The sequence below is a fragment of the Atta colombica genome, unplaced genomic scaffold, assembly GCF_001594045.1.
Source record: "Atta colombica isolate Treedump-2 unplaced genomic scaffold, Acol1.0 scaffold288, whole genome shotgun sequence".
Lineage (NCBI taxonomy): Eukaryota > Metazoa > Arthropoda > Insecta > Hymenoptera > Formicidae > Atta > Atta colombica.
Genome location: NW_017259390.1, coordinates 469,925 through 489,733, shown reverse-complemented (window position 1 = coordinate 489,733; position 19,809 = coordinate 469,925). Strand labels below are relative to the sequence as shown.

Below are 19,809 nucleotides of genomic sequence, written 5' to 3'. Positions count from 1 at the left end.
TATAATAATTTTTATTATTTAAAATAAGCATAGACTTTTATATTTCTAGATTGTTGGCTCCGTTGGGTGACATGAAATTAAAGAGCCCATGCACAGGCCCTGATATATCGTTTTGGATTAAAGCTGGCGTACCAGGTGGTGCTCTTTTGAATCGAAACGAAAAATATTTCTATTATCACCATACAAACGCGGATACCATGTTGGCAGAAAATTCAAAAGCTCTGGATATGAATACAGCTCTATTCGCAGCGGTATCATTTGTTTTAGCAGATATCAGCGTTGATCTGCCTCATAATTTCACTAGCGTATCATAAAATTCAGTTTTTATATATATATATATATATATATATATATGTGTGTGTGCACATATTGATGAATATGCAGAATTCTGTATCTAGATTATCGACTTCATCGCCATGTTTGAGGGTAGCATGGCGATGAATCTTAAGTTCACTCTCATACATAAATCCAATCCAATCCAATGACGCGACACTTCAAAGTCGAAACAAGGCCTCTCATACGTATGTCTGTGGTGTGCACGCAGGTTGTACATAGAGACATACGGAACTTACAATTTAACGCTGGTTCCGAACGACAGTTTTTGATTTTCTTGGCAATAGATACTCTTGATGGTTTGCCAGACTACCGAAAAGGAACTACGAGCGCATGAAAATTCTTTGAATCTGCTTGAGATCGAATCCGGAATCTCTGGCATAGTACGCTACCTATTATGTCATGCTCGTGCTCATTAATAAATCACAGACAATATTGCGGACAATATTGGGTAATAGAAATTTAATGGCATAAATTAATACAATTAAGTATCGTTCTATTTTTGTTACTGAATGTCAAGAAAGATGGAATCATGATGGAAAGAAACTCAAGTGTAACTCTAAATATATTTTTAACAGTTAATGACGTTTAACAATTAAAAACGTGATACCATATGCCACCGTATGAAATTCATCTCAAGAATAAATTATCTGATAAGTTTTTTCGCATTATATATGAAATGCTTGTGTTGATTTGTATCGATCCAAATGAAAATCACCTATCACAGACAATATTACATGATAATGATATATTTACAGATAGAATGTATATATGTGTATACATAAATTAAAACAAGAAATATCTTAAATTTCGAGTTGTTCTTTTCTTTCTATCTTATTTCTTTCTATTTTATATTTATTTATTTCTATTACATGGCAGTTTAGATTTAAATATAGAAATCTGTGGAAGTGGATATGTAAATTATTGAAATTATGTATTCATAGAGTGTTTTATTTCAAATATGCTTGTATATACAATCACAGCATATAAACGATTAGGCCTACGATAATGAATAGGCCTAGACTAAATTCTTTAAAAGCATCGAAATGCAAATGTGATCAAACAAGCTAGATTTCATGAATCACTTTCTATTTGATCTCTTTGCTTGCTTAACAATCTTATTAAAAGATTTTTCAAAGACTATTCAAAATATATTATCGTGGCTACCTCGCAAAAATGCTAAAATTAATAGAATACATATGTTCCACAAAGTCCAATTATTAAGATATAGCTTCATTTCTCTGATTTGCAATAAAGCAAATAAATTGTATTAAAATATAAAAACATTTTTATGCTAAATTATAATGGGATACATAAGTTTTCATTAGTCACGAAAGATTTAAGAACTAAATAAAGAACTAAATTAAATGATCTTATAATCTCTCACATATTATTCTCGATATTTAAATATTAGTTTGAATATTAGTTATCAATTATCTTAAAATTTCTGATTGTATGTATAAATTATCAGTCTCAATCAAGCATCAATGAATTTTGTGATTTATATTAATGTATCTTCGTCCTGATTTGGAAAGACCATCAATAAAGAATGCTGAGAAGTCGTTCTCTGACTTGAAGTTAACAGAGCGGTTTTCTCACCTCCGCTGCCATTCATCGAGCAATCCGGAGAACTGCCATCGAAAGCTATGTAATTAGTGGTCGTGCTACTCGTAGATGGCATGTCATTTAGATCCGGTGAGGCCAAAGGCGGAGCCTGACCTGAACGAGCATTAGTACCGTCTAATGAGACGATCTGCATACTATATGACTCACGATATCCAGATGTACTAGATGTGTCTTCGTCCCAGGACACATCTGACACCTGAGGATGCACGTGGTGATGAAAGTAGTGACAATGATGGTGCTGATGCGCCGCTCCATGGAAATGCTGCTGATCTGCAGGCATGTTGGAATTTTTGTCTCCGTCCGATTTGCGAATAGACTGGCTTCGTCTAGAACGAATGGATGAGGAATTAGATGGAATATTAGATGATAGCGGCGGATCCACTGCTGATGATGTCTGTCCTGTCGCTTTCGGTTGACTCGTTGGTTGTTCCACGAGGGCTGCATCCAACTGTTCCAACTTTGTCTGCGTCGTGAAAGATAATATTCTATGTAAAGTAGAATTTAATACTAAATAATCAATTAAATTATAATTAAAAATACGATGATAATGAAAACTATCGAGAAGCTATATGGAAAACTAAAAAATTCTATAATTCAATAATGATTGGAAACTTGAGACCGGAAACACTGAAAAAACTTATGTAAATATTATCACCTCAATGTGACTCTTTCGACTTTTTCTTAAGCGGAAGGTCTTCTTGCTTTGGCCCATAGAACGTTGTAAGCGAGGCTTGTCGATACGTAATTCTCCGGAACTGTCTTCGGTCGGACTGCTTGGACTTAGCTGGCCCGTCACCGTCTCTCCTGGCGGGACAGTCGACGATCACACATGTCGCGTCTACCGTTTTATTCACGAATTCTACTCTACGATTTATCTACTCATGCTTCTTTTTCGAAGTGTATGATTCAAGATTGTTTTTGAAGTGCGTAGGAAATATTTTACAACCGCGTTTCCCGCGTACTTGATGATACTATGTACATCTCTAGTACAAAGTAAGTTTTTTTAAGATTATAAATATATTCTATTTTATAATTTTTGAACATTCTTAGACGTGTGACTCTCGACAGAGATTAGACATTACATAGAAAATTAGGGGTGTATTCTTTATGGAATCGAATGACATTTAGATCGAGCGTTAATTCTGAAACAAAATATTTCAACTTTGATATTTAGAGAAAATGCTATAAAAACATGGATGAATATAAAAAGATCATAGATTAGAAATGATTACTGTACAGAGAATGTTTTATATAGATTGACATATAATGATGGAGAGATTTTATACGTGTAGAATACGGTATTGCATGTAAGTTGCACATTAGTTAAAAATCGGAATTAATATTTTTATAGAAAATGTTACAATGTCTATTATATGCATGCAAGATTGTATTTACAAAACAAATTATTTTAATGCTTCGGAAGTGATAACGTGAGAATACTGTGATTACGTATGCACATGTTATACATATCCGCGCATTAGATATCCCAGAGGGAAAGATGTTTATGTCAGAGTTACATAAGAAACTTCTTGCAAATTGATAGAATTAATTAAATATAAAAAAGAAATGAATCAAAATAGTCATTACATTATGTGTTAAACGTAATATTTGAATGCTTCTATTCTTAAATTATTTTATTCATTCCAGAAATACAAATTCTATTTTTTGGCAAAAATGTTAATGATGTAAATAATGGCAATGTCGGTTAATTAATAAATAAAAAAAATTAATAAATAAAAAGTGTAATACATAATTAGCTTTCGTCTTACTTTAATAAATTAATTAAAAGCGTAAAGTTTAATCCAAATTTTATTTGGAGACACGGTAGTGTTTCGGCGTTAAGACATGGCGTGAGACACTGACGTGCCTCAAATTTACCTTATGAGTTTTACTTCATGCAAAAGCTTAACTAAATCTGCAAAATCTAAACTACGAATTTATTTCTATTTAATTTAATTTCTAAGTAATTTCTCAAGTTTAATGTATTGATAAAGAATGATTGTTTTATATATGACATACAAAATGAATAATGCAACTAAAATAGATGTAACAAACAGAAGAAATATTTTCTACAATCTTGCATTTTTTTTTTATTTTTATTTAAAGCTATCTGTTTAACAAGAACGCGGTAATGTCATGTTATTAATGAAAAGTATTACTGCAGACGAATTAATAAAATTGTAATTCCAAGTTATATTTTCAAAGTCAAATTTTTGATCGATTAATTTGATCGATCAAAGCTTTTAATTTTTGAGAATGAAGACTAAAGAAAAATTTAGTCTTCTAAAATAAATCTCTGTAAATTTCTTCAATTCATTAATTTTTGCAGTAATATTCAGATATTGTATCAAGTTAGAAGAAGGAGATGAAGTTCAAGGAACATGTTATTAAATATATGTATCGTGTACAAGCTAAAGCGGGGACAGGGATTTACCTGCTGAGTTTCTAAACTCTACGGAAGAGACAAAGCGCAGCTTTGGCGCCTTTTGGTGAGGTAAGATAGAATGAAGCTTAACATGGTTACGTTCATCGCTAGTAGAAGATGATTGGAATCTATCTGAAACATGCCACATCGAACGTCTAATATGAGGGGAGGGATAACAAGTAAGACAGACCACGATATAGTAGTCATCGTTGATACGTTGTTCACGATCATACATCGTGTCAATGTTGCACACTTCGAACCTGAGTCTTGGGAATATTGGTTAAGTGTAATTGATGCGATAAAGTGTAATGTCTTAAATGATTTTGTTGAAAATAAAGTCACCTGAATTTGTAGCTTATGAATGATTCATGAAATTTCATATAAAATTTTACGTTTCTCGATGCATTTTAAAATTATATGAGTAATGAAATGAGATATTGTATTTATATCCTGATCTCATAATCACGATTTTACTTGATAAAAGTAATAGATGATGACGTACCAATTAGACAAAATATTATAATATTAACATACGATCAGTTATATGAATTGCTGTAAATACCTATACTATATAATATGTTGCTTCGATTAGAAAAAGTATATTAATCGATACTCTGTATAATAAGAAGAGAGCAAGCAATAATAAAGTATTTCAAAATGAAAGATTTTCATGATATCTGAAGAATTTATTGAAATCAATTGTATGTGTCCTTTGGACTAAGAAAGCTGCTGGAAATTGAATGTGTCGATATGGAATTGTCGATATCGATAGATGTTGCCGTCGTGTTAATTAACTGTGAAAACAATTAATGACAATTAGTTTCGTGCTGTCGAGTAAAGCAAGAAAGCGACAGAACATCGAAGCAACTATGATATATAATAGAGAGTGACTACTCAACGATTACGGGTACCAACTGTTGGACATTACCATTGTCTAAATACTGCTATGTAATAAGTTCCTTATGAGTTTGCGTATAAAACGTGATGACAGGAGACGATAATAGAATACCAGTGTTCTAAAAGAAAATACCGCGAAATAAGATTGCGTATTCTACAATTTTTAAAGAACTTTTTATATCATCATACAATAATATTTTTATACAATTTTACGATCTGATCTTTAATTTCTGTCATATTTTAATTACATTATAATTTATTTAAATCACTATTTAATCAATCTCGTTTCACGGTAAAGATGGATTAAGGAGGTAACAAGAAGTGGACGAAGACCGAGGTAGGCGACGCAAGAAACAGGACGAGCGATCGATATGATCAAAATTACAAAAAAGTGTTAAGCGTGAGAGGGGCACACACCAGCAGGATATATATTATAGATCGTGTTAGAATTGATTGAGTTGTAGAATCGGTCCGCTTACCTCCGTTCCCTAGCTAGCAATGGAAGTAACGTAATGATCAATGTGTCAATAATACGACCAGAGAGAGAGAGAGAGAGAGAGAGAGAGAGAGAGAGAGAGAGAGAGAGAGAGAGAGAGAGAGAGAGAGGGGCGTAAACAACTTATGCCTTAAAATGATGCCTTAAATGATATACGATAATTGAGAAATCTTTTCTCGATGATGAGGTCGACATTGCTATCATCCGAGACGAGAATTTTCGTCCTTAAACGAAAGGCGAACGATTAAATTCTTCAAGTTGCAAGCCTCGCTGTAAAGGGGAAAATAAAGTGAAGACAATTGCGTCATTATGCAAGAACCGCGTGAGAAATCACAAATGTAAAAGAAGAGATTTATCGTTGTTAAGAAAGACAGAAAAAGACAAAGAGAAAAGAAAGAGATAGAGACTGTTGGCAGTGGTCTATAGACAATGGCTCGATCCAACTGTGGTAATGGTCAGCGATTCTTCGTACTGACTGCACGTACGACAATAATGAAACGTATGCAAGAGGCTTGCAGTCGCATCGATCGTAATCGATAATTTGGGATCATCTTATAGGGTTCTCGAAAGTAATGGAATACCTGTCGTTGACGGTGGCTGCTCGATACAAGTTTCCTCGACGAGTGTGTCACTTGCTTCACGCAAGGTAGATCCACCGCTGGTGCTCGATACGGATCCTACAATTGCAAAATATTATTAGAATTATAGAAAAGATATATGAAAAAAAATCAAGAAAATAGCAACACTAATGTATTATATTTATTGATGTATAAGTATTTTTTTTTAATCTAATTTGATTGTAGGTTTACCGTAATATCTATTATTTTGGATATTATATAATCGCTTATGATAAAAAGAACAAAAGATTGTTGTACCACCAATGCGAGTGCCATTCAGCGGTGCTGTTACTTGAGTGGGATGCATTGTTTTAACAGTACTACTCGTGTTGGATTGAGTCGAATGAGACTGCGATTGAACTACTGTGGAATGAGATACTGGTGTTTCAGCAGGCGTACGATTTATGTGAGCTCTTGATCCTAAGTCACCAGTCAAAAGATCCATCAACAGAGACGGTCTCTGAGTACGCGGCTGGCCTTCGGTTATCGGATGCATATCCACCACGCTTCTCTTAGGTTCTGATTGCATCTCATCTGTATATAGAAATTACAAAACATTTGATTGGAAAGATTATTAGTTAATTTAAATTTTAACATGAATATTTTAATTAATTAAGATTGAATACACGTTTGAATTTGCTATAAAATAGTTGGAGTAAGTAGGATAAAGATGAATATGGAAGACATGAAAAAAATATTTACACTGAAACTTGCGAATGTGATTATTGAGTTTTTCAACGTCGATAAAATACTAACCGCATTTTCGATTCTCAATTTCTTGTTTTAGATTCTTTAACTCGTGAATAAGATCCATGAGCAGCGTGCCTCGCGATTTTGGTACAGTGGTACTACTTCCATTGATCTTCTCGCGTATAATGGTGTGCATATTTCGTTCGTGCTCGGATATCGGCGCTTGTCCGATTTTATAAACAATGAATGGAAGCATTTGAATGTATAAAGCTGTGCGGTGTGTCACAATAAATTCTATGAAATTCCAGAGATATGTGGAAGCTTCATTGCGCTTATTCAGAAGACGCATCGCACGTAGAATTACCCGCCATTCCGTTCTCAGTTCAGTTTCGAAACATATCGTCATTATTTTGAGTGCTGAAATCAAACACTTAAATATGAATTGTTCATAAAACAACAAATACATAGCAATAATTTTATATGAATCATATAAAACAATATTATTTAAAAAAAAATTTACTCTCTTCATGTAAATCTTACCCAGGAAAGCAACTTGATATAATGTTAACGATGTTTTCATTAGAGCCTTCGGATCTCTCGAGGTGAACGTTATACTACCGGTTCTTGTATCCGTTGGTGGTCTTTGCATTGTTAATGGTATCGGTTTTGCACCCGGTGGCCAAAGCGCGTTTAATACGGTCGTTAAAGCGAAAGAGATATCCGATTGTTTCAGTTTTGGTACATCTAAATAAAGAGATATCAATTAAAAATAACATTATATATTCGTAATGTCGCTTTACTGAATGTTGCAATGCTCCTTTTTACCTTTTCTCCCAGTTCCGACGCGGAGAAACAATGGTATCAACAAATTTAATAGCGCATTTTCCGTGCGAGTTTGAGTAGCGAACATGTTCTGACCACCGAGAACATTTTCCAAGGAGTATCCTTCTCCAAAAGATATCACGTGTAGAGCAATCAGACGTAACACCGTCGAGCAAAAATGCGGAGGCGGAAGTGGAGCAGGCAGTTTGCTCATTAAAGCAGCTGTAGAAGCTGAAGTTAAATCTTCAGATAGATTGTCTCCAACAATTAAAGCCTGAAAAAATGAACGATCAATTAAAATTGAAATTTAATTAAATTAAAACAGATTTTAATGATACATAGAAAAAACGGTTTTATTAAAACATTTAAAAATTCAATTAGTTTTGAAAATAATTTTATTCAATTATTCAAGTAATTATAGTAATAGGATGCTCAAACATAATGAGCAATGCTACAAAAAGTTTTGACATTCTAGTCAGCTTGAAAGTTTTATACATAATTATTTTGATGGTCCAACAACGTTATTTTTAGATTTGTTTTGTATATAATTAAATTTTTTAATACTTTTAGTAAAATTATTTTTTCTATAGAATATTTATTTTCTATAGAATATTTATTTTCTATAGATGAAATAATTCTAATATCTACCTGACATGTAGTTAACAACGTCTTCAAATACTGAAAATGCGCGATGTACGGACATTTCGACAGAGTTTCGTAAACCCCTTTCAAAAGATCACTTGCAGCAGCCCAATCGGTATTTCTTCTAATCGATGGTTTTTTATGTATTTTACTGAAAGTTTTATCCAATCTTCTAAGAATTAACGTTAACGCTGGTCTCATTTCATCGGCTGCCCATTCGGTTGAAGGAAGAATATCGTTCATGTATCGTTTGAGACCGCGGCAAGCCATAGTGATCGGGTCGTATGGAGAAATTTTCAGAAGACTATGAGCGATATCGGCTAAGCGCTACAGTAAAAATTATTTTTGCTTTAAATTTTTTATATAAATTTCTTGTAATAGTAAATATGTAATTATATAAAAAATAAAAATATAAAAAATTATGTTTGATAAAAATAAGGATTTAATAAAATATTGCAAATATATATCACGAAGATATTCGTTAATTTACCACATGACATTTTGAATCCAGTAATTCGATAGTTTTTCCGTCCTGTGACTTCCTATTAAGTTCTATTAAACGAACAGTACAACGAGCCACAAAGTCCCCAACCATATTTAACAAAGTATCGCGCGGTCTCCTGAACTCGTTTTTATGAAAATCCTCATCTCGGTCGTAAAAATTTCGAGTTTTTGAATGTTCTATATATTTCGTGTGAGTGTCTTCTTCGAAATCAAAACCAGGTGAATACGGGCCTTTGCCGTAATTTCTTTGACTAGAACCTTTATGTTCAGGACTCAATTTTTGCGGGCCATTGTAATATCTGTGAGAATTAAGGTATTAATTTTGTATTAAGTTGCATTTTGAAAAGAAGTGAATATTGTAAGAGAAGCAAATGATGAATTTAATTCGTACTTTGTCAACGCTTCAGAATTGTTGACTAAAGTTCTAACTGCAATCGCTAATTGATTTATTATCTCCTTTTCTGTTTTGCCTTCCTTATTGTACGTGGGTAATTGGATTTGCCGAACATAGCACGGCAATATCGCTTCCAATATTGTCTATAAAAAAATATAACGTAATACATTTGATAATACATAAATTAAGTTAGCAATATTATGTTGAACATTTTACCAGCATTTGTTGGCCTCTAATCGAATCAGGTGCATAAGCTATCACCATCACACAGAGAGATATACAGTCAAGCACATCAACCATTTCGTTTTCGTCATGATAACAAAAATCTATCGCTTTCAAAGGCTTCTCCTCTTTTACTAATTCTCCTATATTAAGTGGATCTGGTGATGGAGTTTCCAAACTCAATAATAAGTTAAATAGGCACGTAGATGGAACCTTAATAAAATCACGATCAATATTATTTTCCGATCAATTTTATTTAAGAAATATTTATATGTTTTTTTTATTTATCATTGAAACAAACCTTATGAGCCTCGCCATGGACACTTTTAATATCCGTGTCCAATATAGTAGAAACACTGCCAAACATCTGAAGAATGAAGGGCTTACGATTCATGAGATAAAATTGTTTGACAGCGTACTCAACAGTAGTCGTCACGAGCTTATTTGTCTGATGCGTCGAGTATAGTTGCAGTAAGGTCGGCATGATTAGCAAGTAACCGTTCGTTGAGAAAATGTTTTTGAAATTATGCGCAGCGTTTATGTAGGTCGCCACGACGTAGCGTAGAATGCAGGAATCCTCGCTATGAATAATCACGGCGCCATTCAGAACGTTTAGAAAGAGATGAATATCACCGGAATATGCAAAATTGCCGGCCATGGCCTCAAACATGCGTGCGATCAATCTAACCCACATAAATTTATGCATCACGTCCAACCCAAGAAGTTCCTAAAGATAAAGAGAATTTATAGAAGAAAATTTATCTATAAATGTATTTTATTTTAAACAATTTAAATGTTTTAATATAAATTAATTAGATAAAGAAGGTATAAAGTATTAAGTGTATATAAGAAAATGTATATAAGAAAAATTTAAATACATACTCTGCCAATTTCACCACCTTTGTACAGGTCCAAGTCGGCTTCTAGCGCTTTTCGCGGAAACGACGGTAGCTTCATGAGCTCTTCGTGAAGAAACACAACTCTTTGCACTACCATGTCGACATTCTTCAAAATCGCCCAGGTCAACAGCACCTTTCCTATTTCTACGAATTTGTGCATTAATTCTTGCCGTTGCAACGCATTGAATGCATCCTCCTGCTTCATGTGAACGAGTTCGATTTGCGGGAATTGAGATCTTTTGAAAAAATAATAGTCTCTAACATATGATGATGGATTGTGTATTTGATCTGTAAGTTGATGAAAAATTTGAGCAATATTAACGGAATGGAATATTATTGCACATTGAAGATAGCTAAATAAAATAAGAACTCACGCGTCTTATAATCCACGAGGAAATACTCGTGATGCTTTGATTCTTCGATACCAAAAAAATCCAAGGATTCTCGAAGTATCTGACAAAATTGCGTGTCCTCTTGCACCGGAAATTGCGAGGGTATTTCTCCAGCATCAGGATCCTGCGGACCATGAACGATGATTTTTTTCGCTGACGGAACGTTCGCTGTGAGTAGGATTGATGCATCGCATTGTTCCTTTCGGAGGATTTGCTTCAGATCTTTAAACATAATGCCGTGTACACTGTGCACCACCTGATATCAGAAAAAAATCATTGTTAGCAATTTTATATTAATGATTAAATAAAAACGTGTGAAAATTGAAAACAGATTTATGTTTTACCATCCACAGAATTGACAATGCGGTTCCAATTAATTTTTGGCCTTCCTCGTGTGGAGTGCGCACGTAAAACATGACATATCCAATAATATAATTATAAAGTGCAAACGCAGCCTGTTGCGGTAATTTCGGCACAAATCTGATAAGATGTCTCAAAACCTTAAACATTAACTCTTGCTTCTCTCTCGTAAGACGTTCCAGTACGTATCGTAGAAACAGCGCGCTATCTTCCACCAAGCAACTCCAGATTACCTGATAAAAAATTAATATTATTAAATAACAAAACATGTAAAATTACAGCTTACACATTTATTTTTGTTTGTACCTGATATGCCACTTCGTACACCGCGTTTCCATCATCGGAGACTGCTGGATCATCCAAGAGATTAATAATTTGAACGATCGCTGAACATAGTGATGAAGGAAATAACGAAAGAGCTGATTGACTATGATGAGTTTGAGTATTCCTTGGGACAGTCTCAGCTGCATCTTCATCTCCTACATTACCTTTATTAAAAAAGGAGAGAAATTGCAAACAATGGATATTTAGAAAGAAATGAGTTGTATACCTTCATCACCGTGATCGTCCCCTACTGGACTGGGCTCGTAAGCGGCTTGTACAGTAATTGGTATCGTCGTAATAAGAAAATTTTCTCTTTCTTCCCGTTTTTTGTCGTCCTGTGCCTGAAGAGCCCTCGTGATCAGTTCGGTCTGCTGTTTCTTCCGCGTTTTCGTTGCGGTCACTAGAGATCTCTAAATAAGAAGCGACACAAATAGTCTATTAATTTACAGTATCTAAAGTATCTAAAAGAATTTGATCTGTAAATAATTTTGTTTTACGTCATTAAAATAATTATATATAATGCTTAAATGTTGATGACAATACTGCGCAAACTTTTAATAATTCAACAACCAATTTGAACGGTCTACATAATTCTCTTCATCGTCATCAAACAAAATTATTTTCAGATCTATATTTAGTTAAATTTTTAAATACTTCTGTCATTTCCATTAGAAAATACAAAATTTCCAATATATTCAATAATTTTTTTATACTCTAAACAAGAATATTCTGTGTAAAAAAAATGTACACTCACTACTACATTAATTCTTAATATTTATTCACTCACATGATGTTCCTGATTAATCGTGACCTCCTCCATTTTTGTTTTGACCTGAGGCATCCAGGGTGGATCCACTACCGGCAAGGATTCTATTCCGATCTTCGGTGAAGGCAGAGTAAATTCTATTCCTGGCGGAGGTACTTTGAAAGTTAAATGAGCTGTCTCTTCCATCCGCGGCCACACTTGATATCGTAATTTCCACAGAACTTGAAATCGTAAAATGGCGTTTATGCGCACACTAGTATTATTGTGTTGAAGGCCTTTATGCATCAAATCACTGGCCTGGTTCGGTGCTCGCACCGCCGATACTATAAAAAGTGCCGCTGCTGATGCAGCGACTTCTTGATTGGATTCTAATAAGAGTTCCCAAGCGACAGGCAATACTTCCACGAATAAATCTTCCGTCATCACGACCGCCCCTTTGATTAACGTAGCCAAAGGTGCATGAAAAGCATCCTTTACTTGAGTCTTTATGTATTTCAAAACCGGCGGTGGCTCTCTATCTTGTTCAATGTCATATTTCGTTGTAGTTCTTCTCAAGGATTCCTTGCCCCTTTCAGAGTCTTGCTCTGCGAGATCCTTCGAGGAATCCCTTTGAGTCAATCGACCAGATTGAGAACCATCTAAATTTTTTTCTATTCTGTAAAAATATTGATTAAATTAATATCAAGTAATTTAGAAAAAGATAATTATTTAAATTTTGATTAGAGATTTTTACAATTAAGTATGTATATATTGACAAAAGTATTTAGTGAATTAACAATATTCTATTAATTTTACACAGAATATTCATTTAATATTTAATAAGTTAACTATTTATTTAATTAACAAATAATATCCATAGTAACATATTAAAAAAAAATTTGAATTACTTGTACTTGCGTCCCACGCTGTCTTTCCTTCGAATAGGTGATACCTGAGTGCTAGTTTGATCAGATACTTTACGGCTGCGTTTATCTTTCTTGTCATCCTTCTTATCAGAGTCAATATCGAATAAACCCGTACCGTTTAGTATACCAAATTCCTCTCCATAGATTTTTCTCACCGACTTTATCAATCTACTACTAGCGCGCATTTGTCGGCGATGACAGAAAGGATGGCAGAAGTTCTGATGGGAGCAATAAAAATTGAAGGAATTGGCAACCTGCACGAGCACCTTCATCCATGGGAAATTCTTATTAGTCTCATCGGTTTCGTTGCTATCGCTTGGACTCTCCGGCGGCTGATCGTCGCTGAGAATTCCAGGCGATTCATCGCCACTGACTTCGCCAGCGACACCAGGTTCAGACGTATCGCTTCTATCAGACAGGGAGCTTACTTTCCTCTTACTGTTAGATTGAATCGAATCTGCGCGTTTTACTGTATCTAGATCAAAAATAATTTTATTAAAACGCATATGTAATTGTCAATGTTAATAAATAAAATTAATTTCGTAATGATATTAATCTACAATTTAAGAGAACAATTTATAAAAAAAATTAATTATGTTTATAGGGAATTAATAATATTCACATTAGCTTCGATTTTTATTTTAATATTTTATTTACACGCTTCGCATTCCGTATCCTTGCCCTCCTTAGTATTGCGACGAAGTTTAAGGCTTCTCTTTTTAAATGAACCAGTCGTAGCAGTACTGCGACGAAGAAGGTATGGTCTATTTTGAGATGCCTGCACTCTCTTTGCTTTCTCCTTCTCGATATTTTGGGTTTCTTCACCTTGAATTGTAACATTTGATTTGCTGCTTCCTTCAGACTCATTATCAGGTTCGTAGAGGACAAAACTGATTTTGCGCTCCGCTATGGAATAAATTTATTTTTGCCGGTCAAGTACTTCGTGGCCGTTTTCGAAACAAGATGATTTTATTTCAAATTACGCGCTCCATTAATTATATATCATTCTAGACTAACCGACAACTTCGCGATCGCCAGCTATAGATTGAAGACTCTGCGCGGATGCCTGTGAATGGCCCATGGACGACAAAGCCACGCTCCACCGTCGATTCGCTTCTCGGCTGTACATTCTTTCCCAAGCCGGGGGACGTTCTTTCGTTAACAGTTTACTTGACTTCGGCAAAGTTTGATAAGTCTCTCTAAGAAACGCCGTCACTTCCAACAGCAAAACGCAAGCGACGAGACGTAACGCGAAGGGACACTGGGATCCATAATTATTTATACTAGCTGAAAGTTAATCTTAGTTATATTCTATCTGACTACTGAATCGATGTTCTCATATTTTAAACACAGATATTACCATCATCAAGAAAATCTTCTTCTTCATCTTCCAAAATCAAATCTCTCTGTTTGCTCTCATCAGATACTATGGTGGTTACCTGCTCCATGTTTTGCTTATCTTCAGCTAAGAACTCTTCTAAACGTGCTCCTATAGCCTGTTTTAATTACAATTTTATATATTTTATTTTATCACAAACTCTTTCAATAAAAAAAGAAATGTCTATTGTTCAAAAATACCTCTGCCCATTGATAAAATAATTTTCCCGCTGTGCGTTGCAGTATATGAACGCGTCTAAGTGCACTAGAGGCGTTTCGACTGTTTATCGGCACAGACGGTCGAAACATGGGGAAATTGTGCTTCATCCATGCGGGCCAGTGGCCTTTGTTGCACTGATGCACCAAATGCGCGCATTCTAATATCAAGCAGGCGCGAGATACTACCGGCGCGTATGGCTGTAATCGCACAGTTAAGTACATTTAATTTCTATTACATTTTACAAAAATATAAAGTATGAAAATATAAGTAATCATTACAAGATCTAGAAGCGACGCCATTAGATGAGGATCGGGAACTGAGCCTGGTTGGCAGGTCTCCAGAAGAAAGGAAAATCGTAACATTCCTTCAAATACCGCGAAGCGTGGTACTAATCTTCTCTCTTTCAGTACAACAAACTCGGATTCTCTACAAACCTCGCCGAGCTCTATAGAATTCTTTCGACTGAAATCTAATCAAAAACAGATATGGACATACTTGGATGGTGAATAAATATTCACATAAACAAATTTTGTAGCAAAATAATAATTTACATGTAATCATATGTGCAAGGTGTCTCTTTTTTGTCAAAAAAATATTAAATAAAATTTTTTTAATTTTCGATGTATATATATATATATATCTTTAAGGTTTGGCAATATTTGATATTTTTATAAACATTTAATAATGATCAAAATATTTCTGATTATTTTTACTTTATATACAAATAAAACTCTTATTTAGAGGACATTTTTCTTGTTTCCTATTTCTTATTTCTTATATACTAAAAATGATAATTGATTAGTTTCAACTTCCCATACAAAAAAAAATAATTTCTGTGATATGCAAGCTTAAATAACTCTTACAGTTTCCGGGCGTTTCTTCCATGCTTTCTTTCTTTTTATTCTTTCCAAAACCGATTTTATTCAGTTGATCCTCCATCCGACGTTTTGCCTTTTGCAGAGATATACCAACCCTAGGAAAAAATCGCATTTCAATATGTATACGTAATTTCTTATTCTTTACTTCTTAACATAATGGAATAATTTATGTAGGCACGTAACAACGAATTAGTATTTTAAATAGATTATTTACCCGCGACTGCTTCGCGATGCGCTGCGATGGCCGTAATGGAAGCTGGGTTGCCTAACAAAGCTACCGTCTGTAGGCGACTCGCTACTTTCATGGCTATCGGTAGAATCGGTCCGACTATACTCCTTCCGGAACCAATTAACTAAAACCGATCGAAACGATTTAATATAATGGCTCACAGTGCTCCGCAAATGATACGTGCAATTCCTGCTGCTCACCGATACCGCCAATTTGAAACCGCGTCGATTTCCGCGGTCCCAAAGAAGGCTCGCCTAGAATACCTAAATTACGTTCGCTCTGTCTGGGTGTCAACACATGATGTTTTTTACGCAGATTACCCAACGGGCTTTGACTAATCTTTATGTTTTCCTCGCTCAATTCCGTCTCGAGAAGACTCTGTAAATTCGATCCCGCCTACCCAGTTAACCTTTTTAATACTATACAGAATGACAGATAACAGTGTAATTATTTTGCGATTATTATTATATTTACAGCACAAGTGGAAGATGTGCTCCTTTTCTTAAAGAGGAACTTTCGTGTGCCCCTATCGTCAACGGTGTAACACGTGTCTCCCCCGATATCTGCATGTTCCTCTAAATCCGATTGATGAATATGTCTGCGAAATTAATATTAAATATGTAGAAAGACCCTGTGATAGAATTCTTAAAAAGCATTTTTGTTCACACTTCTCAAATAATATTTTCTAACAAGATCACTTATAATTAGCTATTATTATTAATCCGAGAATAATCACTTGGAATGTTTTTACATCTTAGCAGCAAAATGTGAATTGTAAAGTGAAATTGTATTTTTTTACATTTTCTTTCTTTTTTGATAATTACTTTTTACAAATCTTTAAATATATATTTTCAACAAAAATTTGCAATAAAAAGGGTTATGTTAATCAAAATCTTTGTTTTAGAAATATTGTTATAAATACTATATATAATATCATAAATACTATATCATAATATATATATATAAGCTACTTAACTTGCTTATTTCATTTATAATGTTTGGTTTTTACTTTTTTAGAAAATTGTGATTAAATTAATATTCATAATGTTCTCAAATATTAATAAATCGGAAAACAATTAATAATATATAATGTATTATAATAGTGATTTTAATTAAGGTATAAAGATATCTCAATCATTTACATTAAAAAATCAGATGATTATTTCTGGGTTAGAATGTTCATATTTATCCATATACCTTATGACACGTGTTGTCTGCATATTGCTGTTACATCGTTTATTCGGTCGATCAGCAGAATCCAGGATTCCACTTAGAGCGACCCGTCGGAAAATACCACCGTGCGCCTCCTTGACGTACGTCATCAACTGTCGCACATCACAGTAGAGACTGATGTTCTCTTGAGCCTTTAGCTGCTTTGTGGAACCGATGAGACGGGTCACCAAGACCTTAAAGACGCAGGACATAATCTGCCCTTCGATACCGCGCGCTCCGTAACCGCCGGTATTGTACGACGTCGCGACGCCGCTTGCTATTGCGACGTTTCCGCCGCTTCCACCCGAAGTACCGACTCCACTTCCACCAGTTCCGGAACCGATCATGCCGGCACCGAAGTTCGTCGCGTATCCACTTTGAGATGCCACGTCGGGCGATTTCCCCGACATTCTCTTCTGATCTAAGAAAATGATAAAGAACATGTTTTCTTTATATTAATAACAATAAATTCATCAATTTTTCTTTATACAAGATAAAATGATCTCTAAATTAGTCTTTAATTCTTCGAAGTGAAATTTCACATCAAAGAATAAAAATTGAACCAGTCTTGAGAAAGATTGGCTCAATTTTTAAGAGTGAAATTTCACTTTTCAAAATGAGATTCATTCTAAAGAGTAAAAGTTTTAGAGAGTACAATAAAGTTTAATTGAAATTCGCATTTAATTTACTCACTAAGCGGCGATAGCAATGAACTCGGATCAACGCAATATCCGACATATGCGTGAAAGAAGTCCAAGATTTCCGTCAACGGTTGCTCTCGTATCATCGTTCGTAAGAATCTCGAGAATTGACGGGAACTTGCGCGATGCAATTTTGTCAGGATAGTTTGACCTTGAGAGCGACAAATATCAGCCTGAGGTCCACGTACTCCGTCCAAGCAACCGTGTGGGCAGCCTAAATGCCTCAGTACTCTGATCACACAATTCATGAGGAGATTGTGAGCAGTCGGCTTGCTCTTACTCGAATCGTACCCATGTTCCTGAGGTAATTCTGTTGGCGAATCCTGTTTCTTTCCTGTTTCCGACTTATTGTCGATTCCTGTACCAGATCCTGGCAGAAATAAAATTGATTTCGAAGTGAACGTAATTATATTAAAAAAAAAAAAGTTATTATTATTAATAATTCTTTTATTTCATCTTTGTTTTGAAACTATAGGAATTTAATTTAATACTGAAGTGATTAATTACTTATTTTGAGTATTAAAATTACTTATTTGAATACTGAACAACAGTATTTTTAATATTCCAAATAAATAATTCATTACTTTCCAGTTTTAAATTTCTTTAAAGAAAGAATAAGGAAAACAGAAATTACTTAAAAATATAAAATTGTTTAAAATACTACATAATTCTAAGTAATGTATAATCATTTTAATTAATTTAATTTGCCTGCATTACTGCCGATAGCTTCCTCTCGAAGGCAATGTTTCATCACTCCCATATCCATTAAAAGTTCTATCAAGTTCAGTATAATCTCGCAAACTCGCGGTGTGCAAGAGGTGTTATCTCGCAAAGCAACGAAATGTATCGCCTAGACAATAAAAAAACGTGTGTATTTATACAGAATTGAGAAAATGCAATATTGTATATATTTTTCAATTACCTTCAAGATAACTTGAAGATCGACATCACCTTCTTTGGTAATGTAACATGAGGAACCCGGAGCTTCTGGTATTTCATCGCTCATATAAGTAATATTAGAATCCGTTTGGGACCTCGTGAGACTCGGTTTCCTCTCAGAACACAAACGACCACCTTGAACACTGATGACATCTAATTGACTGTCGATAGATCCCTGAAGAGCAAATAAGGCTTAAAAAAAATTAACAACAATAACACTATTAATTAAATTGTATCTTGCAAGTGGGAAAAAAAAAGAAATAAATTTAAAGATATTCTTTTGACTTTATCGTGCGATCGTACTTTGCAGAAAATCGCAGATTTCTTTACCTGACGCTTCATGTAATCGGGGGATGGGGTTGGCGTGTGTTCCGTGACGGTGATAATAGGGTTCGGGACGGTGTAGGACTGACTATAAAACTGGCTCTGCTTTCTCTCGATGCGAGTATCGCCGACGTACCTATAAAACAATGTAGATCAGAAGTTCAATTCGATAGTGTTTCAAATATCCTCATGCCATTTGCCAATGTGAGCCCTAGTCAAGCACTACGGTCTCGTCTTTATGATTTCGATCTACGATCGTGCGTTTGTTATTCACATGCACGATGATTTTTAACAACTTTTCATATCAACGTTGCCCATACAATCATCTCAATCTTACAAATTGAAAGGCAATTATTAAATTACATGATTAAAACAAAAAATATATTTCGATAAATTTAAATATATAAAGAAAAAAAGAAAGTTTTAATTATAGTTTAGTTATAAAAGTTTAGTTAATAGAAATAGTTATAAAAAAAAATTAAACTGTGAAATTTATATTGAATAAATATTAATTTAATTTTTTAAAGATGGATTAAAATTATCTGTTTTTATTTTTCGTAATTTTTATTTAAGAAAAATTTTTAAATATTAAAATAATAATTTTTAATAATATTT

General features: G+C 34.2%; 2 protein-coding genes across 2 annotated transcripts in view; one reads left to right on the top strand and one right to left on the bottom strand.

Moving 5' to 3' along the window:
- LOC108689954 (carboxypeptidase Q-like) overlaps nucleotides 1-1,135 on the top strand; it is a 5,210-nt gene extending 4,075 nt beyond the window's left edge. Inside the window, exon 7 of the mRNA XM_018196954.1 lies at nucleotides 50-1,135. Within this exon, the coding sequence (XP_018052443.1) occupies nucleotides 50-314 (265 nt within the window). The 3' untranslated portion in view covers nucleotides 315-1,135. The remainder of the gene's footprint in view (nucleotides 1-49) is intronic.
- A 699-nt stretch (nucleotides 1,136-1,834) lies between these two features.
- Nucleotides 1,835-19,809, bottom strand: part of LOC108689973 (protein unc-80 homolog) — a 25,502-nt gene continuing 7,527 nt past the window's right edge. Inside the window, exons 18-51 of the mRNA XM_018196998.1 lie at nucleotides 19,201-19,330; nucleotides 18,854-19,045; nucleotides 18,640-18,781; nucleotides 17,924-18,301; nucleotides 17,216-17,651; nucleotides 16,493-16,616; nucleotides 16,219-16,414; nucleotides 16,004-16,142; nucleotides 15,775-15,884; nucleotides 15,190-15,380; nucleotides 14,893-15,108; nucleotides 14,675-14,810; nucleotides 14,332-14,601; nucleotides 13,972-14,220; nucleotides 13,297-13,789; nucleotides 12,431-13,064; nucleotides 11,870-12,053; nucleotides 11,626-11,807; nucleotides 11,304-11,552; nucleotides 10,942-11,215; nucleotides 10,551-10,855; nucleotides 9,970-10,395; nucleotides 9,663-9,881; nucleotides 9,444-9,589; nucleotides 9,039-9,351; nucleotides 8,555-8,875; nucleotides 7,910-8,180; nucleotides 7,625-7,828; nucleotides 7,151-7,501; nucleotides 6,653-6,928; nucleotides 6,359-6,454; nucleotides 4,394-4,516; nucleotides 2,607-2,763; nucleotides 1,835-2,429 (exon numbers count right to left, since the gene is read on the bottom strand). Coding sequence (XP_018052487.1) covers nucleotides 1,835-2,429; nucleotides 2,607-2,763; nucleotides 4,394-4,516; nucleotides 6,359-6,454; nucleotides 6,653-6,928; nucleotides 7,151-7,501; nucleotides 7,625-7,828; nucleotides 7,910-8,180; nucleotides 8,555-8,875; nucleotides 9,039-9,351; nucleotides 9,444-9,589; nucleotides 9,663-9,881; nucleotides 9,970-10,395; nucleotides 10,551-10,855; nucleotides 10,942-11,215; nucleotides 11,304-11,552; nucleotides 11,626-11,807; nucleotides 11,870-12,053; nucleotides 12,431-13,064; nucleotides 13,297-13,789; nucleotides 13,972-14,220; nucleotides 14,332-14,601; nucleotides 14,675-14,810; nucleotides 14,893-15,108; nucleotides 15,190-15,380; nucleotides 15,775-15,884; nucleotides 16,004-16,142; nucleotides 16,219-16,414; nucleotides 16,493-16,616; nucleotides 17,216-17,651; nucleotides 17,924-18,301; nucleotides 18,640-18,781; nucleotides 18,854-19,045; nucleotides 19,201-19,330 — 8,728 coding nt within the window. The remainder of the gene's footprint in view (nucleotides 2,430-2,606; nucleotides 2,764-4,393; nucleotides 4,517-6,358; nucleotides 6,455-6,652; nucleotides 6,929-7,150; nucleotides 7,502-7,624; nucleotides 7,829-7,909; nucleotides 8,181-8,554; nucleotides 8,876-9,038; nucleotides 9,352-9,443; nucleotides 9,590-9,662; nucleotides 9,882-9,969; nucleotides 10,396-10,550; nucleotides 10,856-10,941; nucleotides 11,216-11,303; nucleotides 11,553-11,625; nucleotides 11,808-11,869; nucleotides 12,054-12,430; nucleotides 13,065-13,296; nucleotides 13,790-13,971; nucleotides 14,221-14,331; nucleotides 14,602-14,674; nucleotides 14,811-14,892; nucleotides 15,109-15,189; nucleotides 15,381-15,774; nucleotides 15,885-16,003; nucleotides 16,143-16,218; nucleotides 16,415-16,492; nucleotides 16,617-17,215; nucleotides 17,652-17,923; nucleotides 18,302-18,639; nucleotides 18,782-18,853; nucleotides 19,046-19,200; nucleotides 19,331-19,809) is intronic.